The 16,186-nt window shown below is 35.1% G+C and overlaps 1 protein-coding gene across 1 annotated transcript in view; it reads left to right on the top strand.

Moving 5' to 3' along the window:
- Window positions 1-2,486: 2,486 nt before the first annotated feature.
- The window catches only part of LOC128245977 (DNA repair protein REV1-like), a 35,596-nt gene continuing 21,896 nt past the window's right edge, over window positions 2,487-16,186 (top strand). The window contains exons 1-6 of the mRNA XM_052964192.1: window positions 2,487-2,531; window positions 5,240-5,309; window positions 9,008-9,137; window positions 11,151-11,319; window positions 12,020-12,738; window positions 13,798-13,953. Of these exons, the coding sequence (XP_052820152.1) occupies window positions 5,253-5,309; window positions 9,008-9,137; window positions 11,151-11,319; window positions 12,020-12,738; window positions 13,798-13,953 (1,231 nt within the window). The 5' untranslated portion in view covers window positions 2,487-2,531; window positions 5,240-5,252. The remainder of the gene's footprint in view (window positions 2,532-5,239; window positions 5,310-9,007; window positions 9,138-11,150; window positions 11,320-12,019; window positions 12,739-13,797; window positions 13,954-16,186) is intronic.

The following is a 16,186-nucleotide window of genomic DNA, read 5'->3' as shown; positions in this document are numbered from 1 at the left end:
TCAAAATGGTTTGAGTTATTTTTCATACCTGTCATTTGACGGACATAGTCACCTATTATAACATCACCTATATGTGGCTGAAATCCTCTTTAAGGTACGTAGAATTCAACAGCATTTAAGGAAGAACTCAAGACGATAGAACACTTCACCGAAACTAAAACTTTGCCATTATTTAGCAAGCAGTTGAAAAATGGCTTAATATTAATAGTCAGGCATGGGTGGGAGTAAAATCTTCATAAAGCGATATGGCGGGCAGTCTGCATATACAGCGTGCTCTTCCCTCTTACTTGAGCAGATCAAAACCATTCCTCACTACATACAAGCAAAGTTACCGGCGTGATGTTGTCCAATAACATACCTCTCGTGGACTTTTTTAGGCATCTTATAAACATGCTTATGACAAAATATAATCTTATACATCGTATCAAGAATCTGGGTTTAACAATATGTCAATGTAACAAATGAAATGTTTTCCTTGCAAAAATAAACCAAGCAAATTTGTTTAATTGATATACTCTGCCAGATTAGGTGAAGTAGATGGCATGGAAATGATGTGTTTGTAAAATATTTCAATCGAAACGTGCACTATGGCTGCAGAATGATGGACTCTCATGAACATTGGATATGATATATGAGAGCAACTGTTTGAAATGAAATAATACGTAGCATTTAGATTTGACCCAGTGACCTAGATTTGGACACCATGGGTTCAAACTAATAAAATATTTCATCAAGGCAAACCTGACACATGACCATATGTGACATGAAGTTTGGAGAGTGTTCCTGTGTTTTTTTTCTATGCTTTGACCTAGTTACCTAGTTTTTGACACCATGTGACCTAGTTTCAAACTAAATCAAGATTTATTAGAAGAAATTTTAAGTTTCATAAAGTTTCGAGAATATTGCCTCTCTTTGTTTACAATTTGTTTTTAAGACTTGACCTAACGTCTCAGTTTTTAACCCAATGTAACCCACATTTAGAGACTACCAAGATTATATCAAGGGGGACATTCTGACCTCAGTATGAACAAAGTCTAACCAATCAATATCAGGTTCAGGACATGATTTTTGAAAGATTTGATAGTTACCTAGTTTCTCACCTAATGTGACCCAGTTTCAAACAATTTTACAAGTAGTTGGAACTTGATCAATGGGAACATTATGTCCAAGTTTGAACATAATCTAACCAATCCCTACCAAGATATGGTTCCGATCAAATGGTTCAAGACAAACAAATCGACCTAGAAACTTTTTGGACAGCACATGACGTAGTTTCAAATTAATCGGAGAGTTCAAGGAAAACTTTTTTGTTAAGTTTCATGAAAATTGGACCATACATACATGTAGTATATCTAGGTTTCTCTAAGATTCTACCTAGTCACCGTTTTTGCCCCTTTGTGAGCCACATCAACAATCTGTCAATATTTTACAAAGGGCCGGGACTTCTGACCAAGTTTGAACACCATCATTCCATATAGCACGATATGACAGACAAAAATGTGACGGACAGAATGGCAGACGGACGGAGGGACAACGCCAAAACTGAATCACCCACCCCAATCCTTCGATTCGGCGGGGAATAACCTCCTCACACTCTAAATTGTCAAAAATTGACCAGATTCGCCAACACTCGATCATTTTTTATCTAGTCCTGACCATATTCCAGAGCAATGTAAACATGCAGGCATGATATATTTTTGAAGTTTAAGAGCCTTGCATCCTCATACACCAGAGTGATGGTGCTATTCTATACGTACAACTGGCAGGACAGGACAAAAAAATATAAAAAGGGCTTTTAGGCAGATTTTCGAGGTTTCATCCAAAGCATTTACTAAGTACTTTTGATTAAGAGGTTTTCTGTATGCCACTAAGAAATAAATATAATTTCGGATTTCATGAATTGATATTTCTTTTCTGAAGTATTAATGCCGGACCATTTATGTCAGTGTTAATAGCGTTCTGATAATATCTCAGCCTCAAAAATGTGTATGACGGTTTATTTACTAGAGCAGATATAACCTAGCACAACATCCATTAAACATACTATTTACATCAGAAACTTGCAAGGTAATAAGTATATAAGAGCATCACTATGACTACAAAATACTCTAGACTTTGAAACAATGTTTCATAGTATCTTTATACTAATTCATTAAAACAAAATAAAGCAAACACATCCTATATTTTTACCAAGTTTCACGTTTTATTTTCATCATGGAATATAATATGCATGTGATATCACAAAACAGTGAAACACAAAATAAAACAGTAAACAAACATATCAAACACAAAAAAAGCTTTACTAAACAACATCAGTGAAAATATGAAGTAATAAGACACAATGGAATGGTATTGTAACTAACACATATTAAGATATTAGGGTAAAGGGAGATCACTACGTAGAATAATGCATAAAAACTTCTTTCTGGTATATTTTCGTTCAGTTCAAATGCAACAATATCAAGTTCTTCAAAAAGAAGATTACCGCCAGACCAAAAACGAAAACAGCATAGCAATTATTCTGAATAAAGGTAAGGTCAGACGGGTGTATTATGTAATGTTCCCCGATATCTTGATTTATTTTTTAATTGAATGTCTATGACCCTAAGGAGTAAGGTAACGTCTAGTCTAAAATAATAGACGTGTTAATGTTATACGGGATTCTTCCAATCCCTAACGTCTAACGGGAATGTGCAAAAAACGGGGGTGTTTTAAAAATATTGAAATTGTTTTAAGTGAAGTATTTTATGGTTGAAATTGATCATAAAGAGTTATATTCATATTTTACCATGTAAGTGAAATGCTATTTTGCACTAAACAAGCATTTAATGCATTAAAACAAGTTGTTTACCTTTCCAATAAAACGAAAGTTGACTGGCACAGACAACAATTATGCGAAAGGGAAAAACTCCATACAATTGTAATAACTCGGCCTCCTCCGACAAAGCTTCGAGATAGACCTCGTTGCCCAATCGTAACAACTCGGCCATGGCCGAATTGTTCCGAGCGATTTAAAACTGTGCCCTGAAGCCTTGCAGGTGCCTTTCATGTATATATCGTTATGTTTTGACAGAATGAAATGAAGAAAAGCCGTCAAACTCATAATTATAAGTTGGATATTTATTTTTTGTGTACGGAACTAATGTAAAATAACATTATCTGGTAATATTTCTTGTTTTTATGATATTTTATAGACGCTATATGCTTTAACCCGGAATCCTGATCGGAACAACTACCCACTTTTGATACTAAACAATTTGTACGTGAAGGATTTGCCATATCAAAAATAAAATAAAAATCTGTCAACGTACAATTATTTGGACTAGGCCAAAAAAAAAAAATGTCTTGTTTCTGGTCACATGCCTCAAAAAAAACAGGGTCGGTAGGTAGGTGTTTTTTTTTTTTTTTTTTTTTTATTCAAACCTTTGGAATGAAATAGTATAGGTCACCAATTGTTAGTTCTTGATCAATCTCGAATAATTCAGAATCTGGCCGTACATCGGTCTGTAAAAAAATAAATATATGCAGAGCTTCACATAAATCTCTTTTATATTTATCCAGCAAACCCTATCTTCTATGTGAGCAGGACTAGTATTGCCTCAAAAAGCTGGGTGTTACAAGATAGGATTTGATGGATACACAAAGAAAATATTTATCATGAAAACACAAAATATGTTTTATATCTGGAGCTCTTTTTATCTAAATGACCACAGTTCCTACTTTATTTATTAAAAGCAAACTGATCAAATAACCAAGATAAGAGATCGCCCCTTCATTCTTCTATCTGCTTTAATTATAGTATCGGGCACCTAACTAAGTGTAATGTCAATGGTTCTTCATACAGAAAATTAATTTTAATCCTTTAAAACATTAAAAACGAAGGTCCAAAAATGAAACGTTTTAATATGACATTCGGTATTTGAGAGAGACGAAGTATTTAAATCCATTCACTCAGCATAATGATTCACGCTTCGTCGGCATTATTTTGCCTCAATTCGTCCGATTCAAATAAACCTTGTATATGTGTATAGATAGTCTTTGAATTACGAAAATGTCGGTGCCAAAACTGTCATTCTCGGTCGAGGCATTATTTGTTTTACGATGGCCCTTTTACGATATCTAAACAACCATACAACTTACCGAACATTTAGCTTCAAGTCGGACTTTTTCTCGCTCGCCATGTAAATCGATGAAAAGACTTTTTATTGTTGTTTGCGAATGGGCAACTTTAATGACACTACAACCGTCGAAGTGCGAACATTTGTCTAGTTTTATGGCTATCAAATGCGTAACAGACGTCGTCTGCGCAGGGCCAGCCATCTTCGACACGGCCGTATAAAAAACACGTCACGAATATAATATTACTGTCGGATAGCGCGGTTTACTCTTCGGCGCCGGGACCGGGAATCCCGGCTCACTTTACGCTAATTATAAAAAACGGTCTTTACGCTATAAAAAAAAATGGTCGGGGGGTAAAAAGTAGGGTCGGTCGGGTGACCAGAAACAAGACATTTTTTTTTATTTGGCCCTAGGTAACGTCGTACGTTAATAACCTGTACATTCCCTTCCACTTGATCAAAGTATTATATAGTGAATCTTGTTTATAATGATCTATATATCAGACATTATACTCTATGATGCTTATATACAGTCTGCGAAATAACCCATGTGCCCGATGCCCGGGGCAAGTAAAAATCCCGCCGGGCAAGTAAAAAATCGTATTTGCTTGCCCGATCGGGCAAGTGAAAAAAGAGAACGAAATCGTTTATCCGAAAATCAACAAACAAAGTAAATACGCTAAATTTGATGACGTATTACTTGACTTTGTAAAAGTCGCTAAATTTGATGACGTTTTACGCGGTCTGTATCGACTGGTACACTTACTCCGCAGTCCGAATCAATAGACGCTTATAACTATGCGTATAAAATTGAAAGCCGATTGGACGCTTGATTTAAACCAGTCCGATGCAAGCGTTTCAAAGACGAAGGTCATAGATCAGAAAATGTCATTTTTGAGATATGTTCCTGGTGCTAAACCAGGAAAGAAACGTCCTGTACCCAAAGATAATGCCAACACAGATGTCGACATAAAAATTTATTCGGGCAAGTGAAAATTGGTCCGGGCAAGTTAAAATTGCCAGGGAGATGCCCGAAAGGGCAAGTTCATCTGAAAAGTTATTTCGCAGACTGTATATACACTATAAATTCTGTTGTATGACCTTGAAGTTATAATTTTCAGTCAATTGGATGTGATGAGCAGACGAGGTGGAGGCCGTAGGGGAAGAGGGGACGATGGCTGGGAAGGATGGGTAATACATTTTCAGACTACATTGAAGATCATGGTTTTTCATGACTATTCTTATTGTTGCCACATTTGGTTGACTCTTTGTTTGCATCTAAATTATGAAATCTATTATTAAATTCTGGGAAATATTTAATTAAGTGATCGTCATATGAGCTGTGGCATTTTGGATATTTTTATTGTAATGTAACGTGGGACGTCAAACAAGGCCAACAGATCCCTTCAAAGAAAAGCATGCTCGACCCTGAAGGGGCTGCTGGTTTTTATATACAGTAAAATATCAGTCCATTTACTTTTCCACAATACTGTATATCAGGGCTTCTAAAAAACCGGCAATTTGCCGGTGTGGACCAATTTTGGCTCTGCCGGACCAGTTGCAGTTACAGAAAATGGCTAAGAAATCGGTCCGAAAATTGTGGGGGTTTTCAACTTCGGTCCAAAATCAAAAATCAGTAGAAAAAGCAGAAATTGTAATATACAAACAGTGTTAATAATAACTATAACACATACCTACCAGGGGACATCCTATTGTAGCTAGGGTACATATCCTTGATGGCTATTACTGTCTGTTTTCATTACATCAAAGTGATGACAGATTCGCCGTTTTTTTCTCGTGGAAACAATCGTCACACTTTTGCAACAAAAACCCATTGTCATTATAAATATTATTAATGAAATTGTCATTGTTAATCCGCAAATTAAAATTCCGAATTTATTAACCTACTGGTGCTCAACAGTGACATGCTTGATTTACTACAGAGTCTAAAAGCTGAGAAGCGCGCTTACGTCATATTAAGAAAATGTAATGAAAAAATCGTGGTCGATATCAATGTTATAGAAGACCTTATTATTCATATAGATATCTTCCAATTAATTTTTTTTAGCTGAATGTTGATTCACTGCAGTTGCACTACACAAATAAACTTTAATGTACACTGTTTCACTTTTTGTTGTTTGACTGCTTTTCGCTGGTCGCAATTAATTACGATCGCAGAGTTCCTTGTTTGAAACGTCGCAGAATTTGATGAGAATGTCATTCAGGATTAATTTTGTATCAATTACTATCTAAATGATGGCTCTAAAGCACCGCTTACAAATTGCCAAGTCACGAAAAAAGTTGCAAGAAAACACATCGCGAAATTTTTCGGACATTCTAGGACCTTTTTTGGGGGTCGTGGTGGTGGTGGGTAGGTCGGTGTCACCGGGTTGGGACCGGTTGGGGTTCCAAAAAGCCCTGGCGTAGATACATGTAGCTCAAAAGTAGGTGATGTGTTGGGCTATTAAGCTGGAAATTGTGTAAAATCTGACGATACTGTTCTGGGTTTTGTTGACTGTGATTTTAACTGTTACACTGCTAAGGCCTAAAACAAAAAACTTTTGGTTCGGGTTACCCGACCCTCCCTACGAAATAGGCGCCTACCCTACCGTTTTTATGATATAAAATGAAAAACGTATTTATTTTTCTAAAGTGCTATTGAATTTGGCTGTATAAAACCTTGAATGCTTTATACAGATGATCACTTTAACACCGTTCTCCAATGATGAAAATAACATTCTTATATAAAGCCTAATAAAAATTAAAAAGCCTACCTACCCTACCTATTGTTGTTAAGGATGAAACCCTAACCAAACCACTTTTTTAGGTCTAATGAAATGCTAAATACCTTAAATCATTGAAATTGAAAGTCTGTGTTAATTGCTAATATATATATATATATATATATAAATTATAAGCGGCTTATAATTTATATATATATATATATATATATTAGCAATTAACACAGACTTTCAATTTCAATGATTTAAGGCTTAAAGCCATATAATTATTAGATTGGTGAAATTTGCAAGAATGCCCTATCTCAAGTGACCTTAAAGCTGCACTCTCACAGGTTGAATGTTAAGACAACTTTTTAATTGTTTGCCTTCAAACGAGACAAATTCTGCCAAACTTATGATACAAGACTTCGGACAAAAAATCAGATTGCAGGATTTCATTTTTATGATAAAAAATTGATGTTTTGTGCATTTTTAGCTTGACTATTCAAAGAATAGGTGGGCTATACTACTCGCCCTAGCGGCGGCGTCGGCGTCCGGTTAAAACTTTAGGGCAAGTTGGGATTTTCACTTATAAGTCCAATACCCTACATTTAATTGCCTTAATACTTCACTAAGTTGTTCAGGGCCATCACATGATGAGGTTAGATAACTCCATATTATTCTTTACACAGATTATGGCCCCTGATTGACTATGGAACTTAGGTTAATAAAGTTTTAGGGCAAGTTGGAATAGTTATTAATTACTTCTATATCCTTTGTTCAATTGACTTAATACTTCACACAGTTGTTCAGGACCATCACACAATGAGGTTACATAACTCCATATTATTCTAAATACAAGTTATGGCCCCTGATTGACTTAGGTTAAAGTTTTAGGGCAGGTTAAAGTTTTAGGGCAAGTTTGGATTTTCACTTAAAACTCCAATACCATTCATTCAATTGACTTAATACTTCACACAGATGTTCAGAGCCATCACATAATGAGGTTAGATAACTCCATATTATCTTTTATACAAATGATGGCCCCTGATTGACTATGGAACTTAGGTTAAAGTTTTAGGGCAGGTTGGGATATTGTTTAATAACTTCTATACCCTTCATTCAATTGACTTAATACTTCACACAATTGTCCAGGACCATCACCCAATAAGGTTACCTAACTCCATATCCTTAATACAAGTTATGGTCCCTGAATGACTTAGGTTAAAGTTTTAGTTAAGTAAAAGTTAAGGGCAAGTTGGGATTTAAATAAAAAAACTTCTATACCGTTCAGTCAATGCACTTAATAAAATTCAAAATTATTTACAACCATCTTACAACAAGGAACATAACTCCGTTTTAAGCCTAAATACAAATTATGGCCCTTGATTTTTTTTGGACTTTTTTTAATTTCCTTTGAAAAGCATATTTGTATATTCTTAACCACATTTTCATATTGGGAAATCAAGTTATTTGAATGACTTGCGTCATTGTTTGGGCGGGCTGGTGGGAGGGCAGCATCAAAGTCACCTTATGTATCGAATAATTTTAGTTAGGTTTGACATAAAGAGACCAAACTTGGTATTATTACATCGTTATTGTATTCTAAGTCAAAGCGGCGTAGTCGAGCGCGCTGTCTTACGACGGCTCTTGTTCTTTAAGCGTTAGTAACAGTTTTAGCAACAAATCATTAATTTTTGTAACGTAAATATGGAAAACTGCGATCTAATCTTTTGTCAGTAGTCTTATATTACTGGCTTTCAGATATTTACTCAGAAATTGGCCCATTCCAAGACAAATAATGAAAACTTGAAACGAAAAGGGCAGCTTTAAACAAAACAAACCAAACTACACAGTATATAAATCACAGAAGGTGTGTAAGTGTAGAATGCCAAGAATGGTTCATATTTAAGGTTTTTAGCAGTTTTACTAAAATACACTGCAAAATTCAACTGAAAATACTTCCTTCTCTTTTTGAGAAAGAACCATGTCCCTTTTGGGCCCACCCTGCTCGTTTATGGAAACTTTTTTTTTCAAATTTTATTGTGGTATTTTGTTTGCAATTTTTCACATGCGTCATATGTCTCATTAAAATAACACATTATTTTCCTCCTTCTTACTTAGGGAGATATTAAAAAATCCAAATTGTAATTTTTCTCCCTTTTTCAGGGAGGCTATATGAATGCAAAGCGCCAGAAGCTGCAGGATCAGTATGTTGTATCAGCCCCAGACCAAAAGGAAGGCACAGAACGGCCCAACATCTTTGCCGGAGTGGCCATATATGTTAATGGATACACAAGTAATGTTTTTAATGACCGAATCTTTATTTTTCTTCAAGTCTTTTTGGCAGCTTATTTAGGCATTATGACTGTTGGTTCAGGACCGTGGCCAATTTACCAGTAAGAGAAAAAATGAAAGTTGATGGCTTGTATATGATCAAGTGGACTTCATAAAATAAATGTTATTGATATTAAATTTGACCTGTTACCTATTCTAAATAATTGTACAATGAACAAAATTTGCACAAGCCTAAAAGTAGAAAACAATTTTCTTGAAAAAATTATATTAGGCGGGCTTGCATGTTTTTTTAGCTCACCAGAGCACGAAGTGCTCAAGGTGAGCTATTGTGATCGGTCTTTGTCCGTCGTCCGTCCGTCAGTCTGTCCATCCGTCAACAATTGTTTAAAAAACATTTCCTCTGAAACTACCAGGCCAAATTCAATTAAACTTTACAGGAAGCTTCCTTGGGTGCCCTGCTACAAAAATATAACAAGGGGTCACGATTGATTAACATCAGCAACAACAATTGGCTGACTTCCTGTTTTGCTTTAAAAAGCATCTCCTCTGAAACTACCTCTCCAAATTCAATGAAACTTTACAGGAAGCTTCCTTGGTCGACCCTGTACAAAAATACAACAAGGGGTCACGATTGGTCAACAACAACAACAAAATGGCCGACTTCCTGTTTTTCTTTAAAAAAACATCTCTAAAACTATCAGTCCAAATTCAATGAAACTTTACAGGAAGCTTCCTTGGGTAACCTTCTGCAAAAATACAACAAGGGGTCACGATTGATCAACAACAACAACAATCTGGCCAACTTCCTGTTATGCTTTAATAATATCTCCTCTGAAACTACCATGACCCTTTACAAATATAAAACAAGGCATCATCATCAGTAAAGATATGTTTAAATTGCAACATTTTTATTAATGCTTTATTACACTTTGCTTAGGTGAGCAATTTAGGGCCATCATGGCCCTCTTGTTTGGCATGTAACAGATTAAAAATATAAATTAGGGCAAGAGTTTTCAAAATTTAAATTTAAAGACTGATTATGTATTTAGTTAAGTCTGGCTAAATTTCGCAGTCACTGTACTAATGTGAGGCTATTTCAGAAATCATATCTATTTTTAAGTTGTCTATGAAGATGTGTTGTCACTTTTATGCTTAAACTTTAAGCTTGGCCCAAAAGTCTGCTAGAAATTTACATAATACATATTTAAAAAAATACACGCATTTATAGTAAGGCTCATTAGAAATCTCAGCATGTTTATTCTATTGAGTTATGTTTCCTTTTTGACTGAAAAAGCAACCACAGAGACGTGCCTTCATGACTGGCATTTGCTTAGCAATGCTATTGTTTATTCATTGCAATGACATTACTCATAGGACATTCCGACCTGTGAATAGTTTCAGAATCTTCATCAGTCAATCTGAAGCAAGTCATGATGTTGACAGCATGTTTCCCTTTTTTACCAGCCATGCCTTCCAAATTTGGAAAAAATTCTTACTTTGGGAAAATTCAAAATCATGCTAAAAAAGCTGATATCAAATCAAATATATATCTCTGGACTTTTTAATGGATGGTCTATTCTCTTTTTTTTTCTTTTTTTTAACAGTGTTTACTTAATTTGGAAAATATTACGAGTTTTAGCTCTACTGGCCAAAAGCTGGCCTCAGATGTTGAACATGCAGCGTTTTTTTAGCTAACCCAAAAACAAAAAGTGAACTATATATTTGTTGCCTATTACTCATACCTACATGCTCTGGATTGAAAATGACCACAAGAGCCATGGATGCCAGTAGATCATAGGCCCTCTTGGGCCTCTTGTTTTTAACAACTGCACACTTACATAATACATAAGGGGAAAGAGCCTATAAACAGCCTTCTTAAGGCTGTAAATAACACCAAGAAAAATCACTGGATGCATAGATGATGAAAAAAGCTGTACCGTTGCCAAACACGTGTGAATGCATGTGGTTGCCAAACATTTCTTCATCGGCTTGTCTCTCATCAATATATTTTCAGAACCATCGTCAGACGAGCTGAAACGACTCATAATATTGCATGGAGGGAGGTATGAGCATTACCTGTATCGTACACGTGTCACCCATGTTATCGCCACAAATCTCCCCGACAGCAAAGTAAAGGATTTGAAGGGGCTGAAGGTTGTTAGGCCTGAGTGGATTACTGATAGGTAAGTTTGTCTCCCGCAAAAACAAAGTTGTATGATGATTTCACTTTTTTTCTCATCCATTGTTCTACCAACGAGCACAAATGGTGCTTTTAAAAATAAGTGTCACATCAAAATTTTCATAAATGCTTAGTGGCCTGTTCATTTTTCCATATCTTTAATGACTATATGCATGTAGTTGTTGATTCATAATACAATTGTAATTACACTCCCAGAAATGCCTTGATTTGCATATCGGCAGGTAATTTTTCTTGGCTTTGGATCATAAAATTGACAAAAAGCTTTGCCAATAATCATTATTTGAAACTCAAAACTATTGAGTGTTTCAGAAATTTGATGATCCATGTTGTACAAATAAACTGTTCAACAAAAAGATCCTACTGCTGTTCTTTCAAAACTTCAATATGTAAACCCTCTTCATATATTTCAAAACAAAACAAAAATATTTTTTTGTGTGTGTCAGTTCAAAATATCTATTTTTATCGTAATGTAACAATTTATATATTTAAAACAAAACACACAATTAATTAGTAAAGATGACAGATGCTGAAAATCCGGAAAACCCAAGGACATAAAGAGTTCTGAAATTAAGTCTATTGTAACTATATGTCTTATTTTTCCACTGCATTTAGGGTCCAACATTTTTTTTTCTAACAACATCCTAATGCCAAATATTAATTATAAATTTGGACCAACTTTTCAGCATTGCAGCGGGAAAGTTGCTCTCCTACACAAGGTACCAACTCTACACTGCACAGTCTGGCTTGCAGAAAGGTTTACAGACAATTACTGTTCAACAGCAGGATAATCAGGCAACAAATGTAAACCAGTCTATGGAAATGAATAATTCTAAGATTGGGGATAAAAGAAGTTTGATGGAAAAAAAGACATCTTCAATTGATAGCGGAATTGAATCATATGATTGTGTTATGTCAGTTAACAGTATTCAAAGTCTTGGTAGTAGTAAGTCAACAGATAGTGGAATTAGTCAAATGTCAGACTCCAGGTCAAATAGCAATAATAAAGCAAAAGAAACTGTTAAATCACCACCTCAGAATTTAAGGTCAAACAGCACAAATGTGCCAAAACAGACTGTTAAGTCACCAGCCTATGCTGGTAATCCAAAATTTCTGAATGAGTATTACAGTAATTCTCGTCTTCATTACCTTTCCACATGGAAGTCAGAATTCAAAGATTATGTGAATGAAATTCAAAACAAAGAGGCCAATCTCCTTGGTAGAGAGAGGCTTAGAAATTTTGTACATTCAAGGGAGATAACTACTGGTGAGGATTATTCAAGGGAGACAACAAGAGAATACTCGTCAGCCTGGAAGAGAGGAAAGCGGGAGAGATGTGTGATGCACGTAGACATGGACTGTTTCTTTGTTTCTGTGGGGCTTAGAAAGAGACCAGATTTAAAAGGTATCAACTTTGCTGTTAAAGTGACACTCTTATTCAAAATCAATTTATACACATGTATAACAAACATAAATTTTGACTGATAAACCTTAAACCACTTACTAAATAATGTATATATGGAAAATATAAACTACCGTACTGATAACAAGATTTTATCTGTGAAGTTAATAGCAGAAAGCGCAAAAATATTCAATGAGATTTACTGTTGTCTACTATCATCTCATAAGGTAGAAATACCGTGTATTCTGCATCTTTCTTTCAAATTCTACTCGGTATCCTTCATAAACACCATTGTTTTTGACATTTATTCATCTTTTTTGGAATATTGATACAACATTATTAATTGTGGTAAATCTTATTTGGGAGTAACAGGGCATCTTTAAAGAAATGTTCAAGTAAATGAGTCAGCAACTAACATTCTTGTGATTGAAATTTGCACTATTTGAAAATAAAAAAAATCGAGTTAAATTGTATTTATAGAACAAAAAGAACTTTTTAATGTAGAGTTGTATGATTATCGGTATTCTACATATTAGGAACATGAAAAATATTAATGACAGTCTTGAAACTCAAGTGAATTTCTTAGTTTAAAACATACTTCAGTTTTAATTTACACTTCAGTTTTAAATATTATTCAGTTTAAATACTTGTTTTCTCATTTTAGCCTTAAGGTCTGTATTTAAACAGTAACTCCATGTTCAGTATGTGGATGAAGGTCTTAAGTCTGAAAAATCAGTACATGAATAATTATTCCTTCTGGTTCAATATGGACTTTACACAAGCAACTCAAACTCATACTCATAGATCAATCAAATAACATACATGTATGTAGTATTCCCTATATCTATAATCTATAAGTTACTATCAATATTACCGGTTGTTTTTTGGTTGAACAAGCCAGAATTCTTACAATGTTTTTATATCAATATTTTTAACAAGCCCTGCTTATATAAAATCCAGAATTTGGGCAAGTCTTGAAAGCATTCTACCAGTGAAGGGCTTGCAGGCATGTGCTAAATTTGACCACTATGTAGGACTAAATGTTATCATTTTGTTATGCAGGAAAGCCAGTTGCAGTGACTCACTCTAGAGGAAAAGGGGCCAGTGTTGACCCCGAGTCTGATCTTGGCTTCGAGAAACGTGAGTGGGCAAAAAAGGGCAAGGGAGGAAAATCAATGCAAAAGGACAACTCTTCACATAGGGACTCTTCAATTAGAGGTAGAACAGTTTTATAATATTCTTATAAAATATATACCACAATAAGCTTATCCTGACCTTTTGAATGGGATCTGAAGAGGGCTGTGGGCTGAGAATGAACAATATTAGCTTGGTAATGTTTTGTTGTCATCGAAGGAAGTGGAGATATAATTATGCAACATCTTCTATCTTTTGGTCTTGACTCCGATTAATACCTAAAAGTCCTTTGAGTCACATGAAAGTCAGTACACATGCGATGCCCTGCTTATGTTATTGAAGTGAAACATACAAGCTATAAAAACTGAGGCCTGTGTGAATTAAGTGAATAATTATCCCCCGCCTTGAAAAGGCGAGGGGATATAGTAATGGTAGTCGCGATTCCGTGTGTGTGTGCGTGCGTGTGTGTGTGTGCGTGTGTCCGTCCGTCGGTCAGTCCGTCCCACATTCATTTCTTTGCATCTCCTCTTACATTTCTCATGCGGTTTCTTCCAAACTTTCACAGACTGATGATCATAAAATGAAGCAGCGCATATTGTTGGGCTTTTGCGATTCGACAATTTTTGAAAGAGTTATAGCCCTTTGTTTATTTTACATTTAAAATTGGTTTCTTCGCAACTCCTCTTACGTTTTTCATGTGATTTCTACCAAACTTTCACAGCTTGATGATCATAAAGTGAAGCAGCGCATATTGTCGGGCTTACCTGATTTGACCATTTTTGAAAGAGTTATTGACCTTTGCTTATTTTACATTTAAAATTGGTTTCTTCGCAACTCCTCTTACGTTTTTCATGTGATTTCTACCAAACTTTCACAGATTGATGATCATAAAGTGAAACAGCGCATATTGTCTGGCTTTTGCCATTCGACCATTTTTGAAAGAGTTATAGCCCTTTGTTTATTTTACATTTAAAATTGGTTTATTCGCAACTCCTCTTATGTTTTGTATGCAATTTCTACCAAACTTTCACAGATTGATGATCATAAAGTGAAGCAGCGCATATTGTCGGGTTTTCCTGATTTGACCATTTTGGAAAGAGTTATTGCCCTTTGCTTATTTTACATTTAAAATTGGTTTCTTCGCAACTCCTCTTATGTTTTCATGCGATTTCTACCAAACTTTTACAGATTGATGATCATAAAGTGAAGCAGCGCATACTGTCGGGCTTTTGCCATTCGACCATTTTTTAAAGAGTTATAGCCCTTTGTTTTTTTTACATTTAAAATTGGATTCTTGGCAATTCCTGTTACGTTTTTCATGCGATTTCTACCAAACTTTCACAGATTGATGACTATATAGTGACGCAGCCCATATTGTCGGGCTTTCGCGATTCGGCCATTTTTGAAAGAGTTATTGATCTTTTTTTTACGTTTAAAACTGGTTTCTTCATAACTCCTTTTACGTTTATGACTACATAGTGACACAGCGCATATTGTCAGGCTTTTGCAATTTGACCTTTTTTGAAAGAGTTATTGCCCTTTCTTAATTTTATGCATGTCTTATGTTCCTAAGAAACTACCCTTACCATTGATTGGCTTTCGTTACAAAAAAGGTCCCCATGAGGCTGGGGATATAGCTGTCTGTGACCGCTCTTGTTTCATTTTATTTCTGTTCTGTATTTAACTGTAATGATATTTTTACTAATCAGTGCCATAGATTATAAGATTAATATCTTGTAACCTGGTTTGATTTTAGAAGAAAAAGGTTGAGTTATTGGGATAGCCTTAGGGTCGTCATTTGAGTCCCAAAACTATAACCTTGACTCAAACTAAACAAAATGTTGAAATAAATTTTCGTACTTACAATGTATGTTGCCCATGAAGACCCATAACTCTGCCTGCCACATTGGTCAAGAACGGCCCATTGATAGTTTAAAATAGATATGCAAAAACAACCATTCAAGAAATTTGCAAGAAGCTTTGTACACATTGTATAAAAATTGCAAGGCCCATTACTCTGGTATTATAGTTGTCCAGTTAGGCCCCATTAATAACTGGGAAAAGATTGGTCATTGTTTTAACTTGGACATAATTTAGTAACTGGTCAAAATAATTAAATGAAAACACTGTATACTTATTACTAGAGCAAAAGTGTAGCAAGACCCATAATTCATGCTTTAATATTATTCTGTTATGCCTCTTTATTGACTAAAAGAACAGACACGCTTTGAGTAGATATCTCTTGTTATTTTGACCACAGAGTAAGCATGGTTTTAAATTATAATTACAGCACCCATCACACAAGGTATTGAAATTA

This window comes from Mya arenaria, chromosome 9, assembly GCF_026914265.1.
Source record: "Mya arenaria isolate MELC-2E11 chromosome 9, ASM2691426v1".
In the NCBI taxonomy this organism is placed as follows: Eukaryota; Metazoa; Mollusca; class Bivalvia; order Myida; family Myidae; genus Mya; species Mya arenaria.
The sequence above is the reverse complement of the archived record's forward strand: the minus strand, read 5'-3'. Positions and strand labels throughout refer to the sequence as shown.